The 10,759-nt window shown below is 48.2% G+C and overlaps 1 protein-coding gene across 2 annotated transcripts in view; it reads left to right on the top strand.

Annotated features, from left to right (window-relative positions):
• SLC39A11 (solute carrier family 39, member 11) overlaps positions 1–10,759 on the top strand; it is a 426,313-nt gene that overhangs the window by 2,880 nt on the left and 412,674 nt on the right. Inside the window, exon 2 of one of the 2 annotated variants that reach the window (XM_006872299.1) lies at positions 6,692–6,810. In XM_006872299.1, the coding sequence (XP_006872361.1) occupies positions 6,703–6,810 (108 nt within the window). In that variant the 5' untranslated portion in view covers positions 6,692–6,702. Of the gene's footprint in view, positions 1–6,691; positions 6,811–10,759 lie in introns of those variants that run through there. The other variant, XM_006872298.1, reaches the window with a different exon arrangement.

The raw sequence follows: 10,759 nt of genomic DNA, 5'->3' as shown, positions 1-10,759 counted from the left end.
TGGTCCAGGACCAGGGAAGTGTTTCGTTCTGTTGTGCATAGGGTCGCTATGAGTTGGTACCAATTCGATGGCACCTAACAACATAGAGTTTCCGAGGCTGTAAATCTTTATGGGAACAGTTAGCCTCATTTTTCTTCCATGTAACGGCTGGTAGTTTCGGACTGCTGACCTTGAAGTTAGCAGCCCTGTGAGTAATCACTATGCTACCAGAGCGTCTTATAAGACAGAGTTGTTGTTGTTGTTGTTAAGTGTCGTCGAGTTGGTTCTGACCCATAGCCACCCTGTATAAGGTTTCCTAGGAGCAGATAGCTTGAACCACTGACTTTGCAGTTCAAACAGCTTTACAGTTTGGTGCATTAACCTACGGTGCCACACCAGGGCTCCTATAGAACACAGTAGAACTGCCCTATAGGCTTTCCAAGGCTGTGGTCTTTATGGAAGCAGATGGCTGGATATTTTTCGTGCAGAGCGGCCGGTGGGTTCAAACTCCCGACCTGTCAGTTAGCAGTTACCAGAGCTGGTTCTGGGGCTTAGAAGAGTGTTTGCCTTGAGCACCCGTGGACTTGCTTCTGTTCTCCAGCCCACAGAATTCCCTTTAGTGTTGGCCTGTGGGCTTATGTAAATGGTTTGCTCTTTATAGTACTGTTAAAAGACACAATCGCTTCAGGGTGGGGTGGGGAGAAGTAGGGTTGGGGATGCCTTTTATTGTAACCTGTCTCAGATGGTAAGTTCTGAGAGCACCACAGCTATGATTGTTCCTTTGTAGTTGTTGTTGTTGTTGTTAAGTGGCATCCGGTTGGTTCGGACTTATAAGGACCCTGCTTAGGGTTTCCAAGAAGTGGCTGATGAGCTTGAACTGCTGACCTTGCGGTTCAAACTGACATTGCAATCCAGTGCATTTACCTGCAGCTCCATACCACTGTTTGACATTTTATCCACTGTTGTTGTTGTTAAATGCCGTTGAGTGGATTCTGACCCACAGCAACCCTGTATAGGGTTTCCAAGGAGCAGCTGGGGAGCTTGAACTACTGACCTTGCAGTTCAAACGACTTTGCAGTCTGACGCATTAGCCCACAGCGCCAATGATTCTAGATGCCTTAGATTAAAAAACAAACATTAAATCCTGAGTTCTGGTTAGATTGCTGGGATATAGTTTGAATCCATAGATGCTATTTCTTTTAGGGGGTTTCCTGGCACTGGGATTGAGCTGGCCTCACATGGGCTTTCCTGGACCCTCTTGGGTTTGCGTGAGCTCACCTGGATGCACCTGGACTCACAGACTTCCTAGGTTTCATTCCTTCCTGTGCTGTTTGAGCCACTTGGCTTAGCAGACCCAGCCACCCTCCGGCACGGTTTCTTTCCGGAGTCAGCAGAGAGGGGCCTTGTCTTTAGCTGTTGATCCACAGGCATAGGGCTGCACGCGGCCTGGCAGGGCTGAGCCCATGGGGTTGTGTCCAGCTCTGTGGGCGCTGGGAGGCCAGTGGAGAGCTGAATGAGGCCTTTGAGACAAGTCCCTGAACCTGATGTCCCAGGACACAGACTTTTCAATAAATGAGTTCCTCCACCTTGTAACTTTCCACAGCAAGAAGTCTGGCTCCGGATCCCTTCGGAGGGAGCATTTTCAACAGCTTGAAATCTAGAGTAGACCCTTTGAGCAGAACTATGAGAGTGTAGTCCTACCCCTTCTTCCCCCGGAGAGCAGATTCACCAGCAGTGGGTTGAGGGGACTAGGGGCAGTGCCATTTTGGGGTCTGTGTCCTTGCTGAGTGACCCTTTACAATCATTGTGTATTTTTTGACTTTTACAAAGCCCTATTTTGCAGGGAGTGAAAAAGCCTTACCTATGTCTTAAGCGGAGTCCTGGTGTGGCACTGTGGGTTAACGCTCCAGACTGCAAAGCCGTTTGAACTGCAAGGTCAGCGGTTCAAGCTCACCAGCTGCTCCTTGGAAACCCTCCCTATACAGGGTCACAATCACCTCAACAGCACTTAACAACAACAACAACAACAACAACAACAACATGTCTTAAGCGGCTAATGATATGAAAGATGAAGGAGGCAAGACCGCTCACCAAAGAAGCCACAAACATGCTCTACAACCGGGAGTCCATACAGGTGGGCTCCAGTGGGGGCCCACCCAGGGGTCTGATGGCTAGAGAGGTGGAAGGGAGGCCTTCACGACAGAGAACAGAGACGTGGAAACAGGAGGTTTAGGGGCTTCTTTTTCATCCCATAATAATATAGCTTATTAAATATATTAAATCAATTTAGACAATATGTTGCCTGTATGAAAGCTAATGTGATATAAAGCCGAGACAGTCAATAAAATATATCAATGAAAAAACATAATTATTTGTTTCCATATGTCTGAGATGACTTTATTAACAGGTGAATTAAATTCCTAACTGATGTCATGTATGAGCCCGGATTACATTTGAAGATGTTTAGAAGGTGGGGTGGGTTTGTGGTGAGGAGGAAGGAAAGCAGAAGCAACACCTCTCTAATTCACATTTCTTTTCTTTTTTTGGACATTTTATTATGGTTTGCGTGAGAGTTTACAAAGCAAATCAGTTTCCCATTTAACAATTTAAACACATTTTGGTTTTGTGACCTTCTTTGCAAAGCCTGCAATATTACAGCACTCTTCCCGCTTCCTCCCTGGGGCCCTGTGTGCTTTCACGCTTCTTCCCTGCTTTTCCTGCCTCCTGAACTTTGTGTTTGGGCAAATGCCACCTTTTTTGGGGTCCTGTGGTTGCTTGTTCTGAGGAGCACGTTCCTCATGGGTGTTATTGGTCACTTTCTGTCTTGTCTATTGTGTGGCTGTGAGGTGAATCCTGGGAGGGTTGAAGATCCAGGTTTTAAGGATATCTAAGGGCCATGGTCCTGGTGTGGCGCTGTGGATTAATGCGCCAGACTACAAAGTCCTTTGAACTGCATTGTCATCGGTTCAAGCTCGCAAGCTGTTCCTCGGAAACCCTATACAGGTTCGCTATGGGTCAGAACCGACTTGATGGCACATCACACGAACCATAGGAATTCTGATAGCGTAGTGGTTATGAGTTGGGCTGCTAATCTCAAGGTCAGCAGTTTGAAACTACCAGTGGTTCCACAGGAGAAAGATGAGACTTTCTGCTCCCTAAAGATTTACAGCCTGGAAACCCTATACAGGGTCACTGTGAGTCAGAACTGGCTACACGGCACAGCACCACCCCCACCACCAAAGGTCATCGTGGTGTTGCAGGATAAAGCACTGGACCACAAGGTCAGTTTGAACCATAAAGTAGGCGGCTCACGGCCATCACCAGCTGCTCCTCGGAAACCTTAGCAGGGTTGTTACGAGTCTGAACCGACTTGACGGCACTTAACAACAAAGAGCTGTTGTCTTGGGAGTTGTACCTGTTCTATCAGACTAGTAAGTCTGGTCTTGTTGATGATTTTGATTTCTGTTCTACATTTTTCTCCCATTCTGTCCAGGATCCTTATTTATTCCTAACTTTCTATTGTGAATTGAAGGAGCTCTGGTAGCGTAGTGCTTACGAATCAGGCTGCGAACCTCAGGGTCAGCAGTTTGAAACTACCAGCTATTCCGCGGGAGAAAGATGAGGCTTTCTGCTCCCGTAACGATTTATAGCCTTGGAAACCCTGTACAGGGTCACTATGAGTCAGAATCAACTCCACGGCACATAACAATAACAACAATTGTGAACTTAGTCAAGGTTTACAGAGCAGATCATGATTTTTACATCCAACAGATCATACACTTTGCTTCAGCTCAACAGTTGTCTTCCCCTTTAAAGTGACAACAGTTATCCCACTTCCTCTCTGTGTTTCCTGTTTCCCTTCCTTCTTCTTTCCCAACCCTTCGGACTTTTGTCCTTAGGTAAATGCTGCCCTTTAGATCTTGAATAACTGACCAGTCTGTGGTGTATGTGGACTCCTGGTGTGGTGCTGTAGGATCAGCACTGGACTGCGAACCACAAAGTTGGCGGTTCAAACCTGCCAGATGCTCCTGGGAAACCCTATACAAGGTCATTATGAGTGGGAACCGACTCAAAGCCACTTAACAACAACAACAATGGTGTATGTACCACACTAGTATGGTTGTTCCCCCTATTATACCTATCTACTTCTTGGCTGAAAGTTGAACCACGGGGGTGAGTTCAGTTCCAGACCTGAAAGGTGATCAAGGGGTCATAGTCACAAGGGTTCCCCGGAGTCTTTCTGACCAGTAAGCCTGGTCATTCCCCCCCCCCCCACCCCATGGTTTTGAGTTATTTCGTTCCAGACTTTCCTGTACCTTCTGAGGTGATCCCTTTCAGAGAGTTGGTTGTGGTAGCTTGGCACCATCCAGTTCTACTGGTTCAAGGTCATGGAGACTGAGATTCACTTGGTTGTCCGGGACCTTCTTTTATGATCCTGATTAGAATGGTCAGATGCAGCTGGGTACCAGTTCTTCTCGTCTCAGGCTAGTGAAGGCTGTGGTCCATAGGACCCATTCGTCTTTTAGGTTCATTGTTTCATTGAGTCTGATTTTCTTCACCCTTCTTTGCTTTGAATGGGGAGAGACCCACAGTTTCATCTTAAATGGCTTCCCACTAGGTTTTTTGTTTTGTAAGAGTTAAGGAGTTTATTAGGGATATTTGTTTTTGTTGTTAGGTACCATCAAGTCAGTTCCCACCCACAACAGAACGAAATACTACCCCGTCCTGCGCCAATCTAACAATTTTTGTTACACTTGAGCCTGTTGCTGAAATCTCTGTGCCAATCCATCCTGTTGGAAGTCTTCCTCTTCCTTTTACCTAGCATGATATCTTTCTCCAGGGCCCCATCCCTCCTGATAATGTGTCTGAAGTATGAGAGACAAAGTCTAACCGTACTGGCTTGTTAGAGGTATTCTAGCTGTACTTCTAATACAGATTTATTTATTCTACTAGCAGCCCATGGTGCTTTTAATATTCTCCTCCAACACCGTAACTCAAAAGCATCAATTCTTCTACCATCTTTCTTATTCACTGTCCAGCTTTCACATGCATATGAGGTTATTGAAAATACCAAGTGTACCTTAGTCCTCAAACTGACATCTCTGCCCTTGAACACTTTAAAGAGGTCATATGCAGCAGATTCACCTAATGCAGTATGTTTTTGCTTTCTTGACAGCCGCTTCTGTGAGTGTTGATAGTATATCCAAGCAAAATGAAGTCTTTGACGACTTCGATCTTTTCTTCATTTAGCTTGATGTTATTTATTGGTCCAGTGGTGAGGTGTTTTGTTTTCTTGACATTGAGTTCCAACCCATACTGAAGGCTGTGATCTTTGATCTTCATCAGTAAATGTTTTAAGTCCTCTTCACTTTCAGCAAGCAAGGTTGTATCATCTGCATATTGCAGGCTGTTCGAGGCTTCCTCCAATCCGGATGTTATGTTCTTCTTCATGTAATCCAACTTCTCTGATTATTTGCTCATCATACAGATTGAATAAGTATTGTAAAAGAATACAACCCTGACACACGTTTCCTGATTTTAAACCATTCCGTTTCCCCTTGCCCTGTTTGAATGACTGCTTCTTGGTCTATGTACTGGTTCCTCATGAACACACTTGTGTGATCTGGATTCCCATTAGCTTTTAAAGCTCTAGTCACTATTCACAAAAGTGGGAAGTGGAACCTTGTCCTGACCAACTATGTTATACCAATTGACCTAGATGACCCCCGAGACCATGGCCCTAGGCCTTCAAGCCCAGTGACTCATTCCTTCAAGGTGTCTGGTTGTGGTTAAGCAGTGCACATACCTTTGCCCCCTGTGTCCTTGACTGTAAAGCTGGAGGGATTTGTGACACATACAAGTCACTCTGGGAAATACCTTCCACCAAACTTGTATGTGCTCATGGGTGCCTTCCCATCCACCATTTGTCCAGGGCTTCTTGAATGACCTACAGGGCATTTCGTTGAGCCGATGAGGTTGGTGACCACACAGTGGGTAGAGGTAGAGGTTGGTGACCACTCAGGGGGTAGTGGGCTAAGGGACTTGCTGAGTATGTAGAGAAACTGAAGCTCAGTCTGTGGAGTCCATCCTTTGGCAGGTATGGGCAGTGGCCACAGGGAGCTACTGAAAGTTGCATCGGGAATCAGATCATTGTTATTAAGTGCCGTTGAGTCAGTTCTGACTCATGGCGACCTTGTGTAGGATTTCCGAGGAGCAGCTGGTGGATTTGAACTGTCGACCTTGTGCTTTGCCGCCCAGTGCTGATTCTATGGTGCCACATCAGGAGTCCATGGGAATCTGATGGAAGAGCTTTAAAAGAATGCCTGAGCTAATCACCTGTCTTCAGAAGCTCCAGGGAGCACAGATGATGGGTGGGGACAGGTGGGGCGGGCTGAGTGTTCGCCAAGGCTGCCATCCAATGTTCCTGGGCCCCTTTACTTTAGGTAGTCTCCGTCTTTGAGCTGCTTCTCTCTGGAACATTTCTTCTCGTTCCTGGGCTTTGCTCGCATCTCTCCAGTGTCCCGTGCCCCTACTGTGAGTGCTCGATGAACTTTGGGGGTGAAGAAGCTGGGGGTCAAGGCCTGTGTGCTGGACACTGAGGGTTGTGGTACGGGGCAGGAAGGTGCCTATCAACAGGCCAGAATTTGTCTAGCAGGTGCATGGTGCAGAAACAGATCCCATGGCTGACCCTCTCCCCTTTCCCGGAATACAGCTTTATCCAGCATGCTCCAAGGTTACAGCTCCGTGTTCCAGGCCTTGCTGGGGACCTTCTTCACCTGGGCAATGACCGCAGCTGGGGCAGCGCTTGTGTTTGTATTCTCTAGTGGACAGGTGAGTTGAGCAGCGTGCCTCGGGACGTGAGTCACACCGTAAAGCTGGGTTGAACCACAGTCACTTCCATGACACTGACACTCCTGCGGGTTGTGTGTCTGTTGCTGCTTTCCTGCTCCCGGGCCTGGAGGACAGGGCTCTGCTTACAGTGGGCTTGCTTGGTGCCTTGTCTGCATCCCTTGCAGACTCTGAAGGGAACAGAAACCAGGAGCCCAGTTATTCCACCCTTTGCCCGACGCCTGGCTTCTATTTCCTGCAACCCTTCTTTCAGGCTTGCAGCAGGAACATATTTGGTGATACATGTAACTGTCCCCTCCTGTGGCCCGGATGGACCAGGATGATAGACAAGATCTTGGGGAAGAGGAAGAGCATCTGTCCACATTCTCCGTCACCACCCCCTCCAGGGCTATTCATCAACCCTTTTTGAGTGGGTGTACCCAGACCTGCTCCCAATCCATCCCCTATAAAACCTTGCCACCCATACCTCCTCATACCCTATACCTCTCCCACGTGCCCCCAAATCCACATCCCCCACACCTCACACCCCAATAGATGATATACCCCTCCCCACCTTACCTCTCCATACACACATCCCACATACACCCCTTGTTGTTGTGAAGTGCCATTGAGTTGATTCCGACCTATAGCGACTCTGTGTATGGTTTCCAAGGAGGAGCTGGTGAGCTTGAACCACCGACCTTGCAGTTCAAACAACTTTGCAGTCTAATGCATTAGCCCACATACGCCCCTTGTTGTTGTTGTTATATGCCGTGGAGTCCTACACAACCCTAAATCCACACCTCCACGTACCCCATAACTCTCCCACACCTCCCCAAAATATCTCCCCGCTCCACCTCACACCGCCATAGATGATATACCCCTCTCCCTACCTCTCCACGCATACGTTCCTCATATGACCCACACAACTCCTGCACCCAACCCCATTTCCCATCTTCCCCCATACCTCCATACCTCTCCCTCACACATCCCATAATCTCTCCCCAACACTCACAGCCTCATACCCCACATTTCCACCCGAGCTCCCTCTAGATACCCTCCCACACCCCCACAGACACACAGCGGCCCACCCCTCATGTCCTCCCAGGCAGCCATGCAGCTGTCTTCTCCCTTCCACATATCCCCAGCCCTCCACACAGTCATACCACAGCCATACCCCCACTGCCTCCACGCCCCACATACCCCCCCGCCACACACACACATTTTCCCACATCCAACTCATAGCCGTGACATCCCTTTATTTTCTACGTTCCTGAATTCCTCCTGGCCAGAGAGGCTCATGATGCTGATGGCGGCAAAGCCCCCACTTTGACAGGAGAGCAGCCTAGACTTTGGTGAGCGGGTGGGGTCACCAACCAGCCTTTTGGTTAGCTGCTCAGTGCCTAACACTCTGTGCCACAAGGGTCGCTAAGATGAGGGTGAGATCTAAGGTTGGTTTAAGCATGCCGTGAGACAGAGCTGGAAGGAACACCTCTAGGAAGCTGACTAGCCAGGCCCTCTGTGTGAGCCGAGGAGAGACAGGTAAAGCAGGTGTTAAACTCAGCATTGCACCCTGACCTCCCCACACTCCGTCCTGTCTCCTGGGTCAGGAGTTTGAGCCTCCTGGAGGCTGGGAGACACACATGACTGTTGACAGGGAGGGAAACATTTCAAACCCAGTCCCTGCCCAAGAGACACCAGGATACCTGCAGAGGGCAGGTCGGCACCTCCCATTCCTCCTCCATAAAGCCACTCAGGGTTTTCTAGGTACCTCCGTCTCCTCCTCCAAGAAGCCACTCCGGGTTTTCTGGGTACCTCTCACCTCCTCCTCCCTGAAGCCACTCTTGACTTTTTGGGTACCTTCCCTGTCTTCCTTCAAGAAGCCACTCCAGGTTATGTGGGCCCTGTCGTTGTACCTTTTGGCCACATTTGGAGCAGCCCAGCCTTGGGTTTCACCCTGACTTCTTTTGCATCAGGAAGGAAAAGTCTGAGCAAGAACCTCAGCCCTGGCCCATGAGGACGGACTTCACTGCAGCAGGCCCCTTGAGAGGGGTTGAGTCACTTTATATAGCTCCTGATGGGGACCAGAAGTCCACCAGAAGGGAGAGCTTAACAGGTGGTTGGAACTTCAGAGCCACTGGTTTGTCTCCAGTTAGTGTGATTACCCGGAATCCCTGTGTGAGGCAGACAGTTCACACCTTTCACTGCTAAAGGAAAGACTGGAGCTTCCAGTCTATCCAAAGACACTCGAAAGAAAGACCTGGTGATCTACATCCCCCAAACGCAGCCAGTGAAACGCCTATGGCTCACATTTCTACTCTGACACATGTGGGCTCACCGTGAGTTGGAGTCCCCAATTGGTTTGATTTTTGTTTTGTTTGGCTTTAGAATAATCATCTTTTTTCTATCCAGAAGCATGTTGGTAGTGTCCCCCCAAATCACCTACCTGTTTGGTGTTGTGAAAGGGACTTCAAAAAACTCCTGGGAAAATGTAATTAAACAATAATGATACTCTTAGAAGATTCCTCTTCGCTGTCCTTACACCTGAGGTTCATCTCAATGATCAGCCATGGAAGAAGCCAGCAGAGTCTAGAGAAATCTGAGTGCAGGTCTCTATGCCCCCTCCCGCCTCTGAGAGGCCACACTAAATGTGTCTCTTTCTTCAGCAGCAAAATCTGTAGTGTGTGTGTTTGTGGCCTTTCTGCCCAGGGAAGCTCCCTAGCACGCAAGGCCTTTCCTGGGAGGTGGTCATCTGGGTACCCTCGGTGTAGCACACACCTGAGAGTCTAGGCATGCCATCTTAAACCACATCGTATGGCTCAGCAGTCGAGACCCAGCGAGCTATCCTTATCAGTTAGGGACCAAAAGGAAAAAGTGTCAAGTTCTTGGAAGTCAACTGAGAGCCCACCTAGCAAGCAGGGCCTGATCAAAGGAGCAACTCTCCCTGCGCTGTTTAACTCTTTCCTACACAGGGGTGTGCCATGAGGTGGGGAGGGCACAGCCTTGGATGACAAAGGCAGCCACAGAAGTGAGTCTGTAGGGCTCTGTCCTCTGTTGTTGTTGTTGTTGTTAGGTGCCATCGAGCCTGTACCAACTTGTAGTGACTTTATGCACAGCAGAACTAAACACTGCCCGATCCTGGGCCAATCTCACTACTGTTGCCACACTAGAGTCCATCAATGTTGCCACTTGGCCAGTCCATCTTATTGGGGGTCTTCCTGTTTTTCTCTGACCCTCCACCTTACCAAACATGAAATCCTTCTCCAGCGACTGGTCCCTCCTGACAATACGTCTGAAGTAGGAGAGACGAAGTTTTTGGCCATCTTGGCCTCCAAAGAGCACTCTGGCTGCATTTCTTCCAAAACGGATCTATTGGTTCTTTTGGCAGTCCATGTCACTTTCAATATTCTCCTCCAACACCATAACTCAAAAGCATCAATCCAGACTAAAACAGAGGGTGTAGGGAGCATCATTTGGGCCAGAAGGCATGGAGCCATCTACCTCAACTGTGTCATTGACGCGGTTGGAGGCACACTCACACTATATTTTCCTGATTTGAAAAAAATCCAATTTTCATTGTCAGAAGCGTGTAAGATATGGAATAGGTTTAAGAAATGAGAAAAGAGTCCTGCTCTGACATCCTAGGAGGGAAAGCTGGGCATGGATTTGCTCAAACTGGTTCAACAGTATTCTTAAACTGTTTTTGGTGTTCATTGTTGTCCAGTCGGTTCCAATTCATTGTGACTTTGTTTAGGGTTTCTGAGCTGTGGCCGGTGAGTTTGAACTTCTGGCCTTGTGATTCAAATGACCTTGTGGTCCAGTGTATGTCCAATAGCGCCACACCAGGACTCCATTCTTAGTCCTGATTCATGTGTGTACATGTTCATCTCCTTTACATCATGGGGATCTAATTGTACTTAATTTTTTTTTTTTTTTAAGTTTTTTTTTTTTT

Source organism: Chrysochloris asiatica, unplaced genomic scaffold (assembly GCF_000296735.1).
Source record: "Chrysochloris asiatica unplaced genomic scaffold, ChrAsi1.0 scaffold00192, whole genome shotgun sequence".
In the NCBI taxonomy this organism is placed as follows: domain Eukaryota; kingdom Metazoa; phylum Chordata; class Mammalia; order Afrosoricida; family Chrysochloridae; genus Chrysochloris; species Chrysochloris asiatica.
The sequence above is the reverse complement of the archived record's forward strand: the minus strand, read 5'-3'. Positions and strand labels throughout refer to the sequence as shown.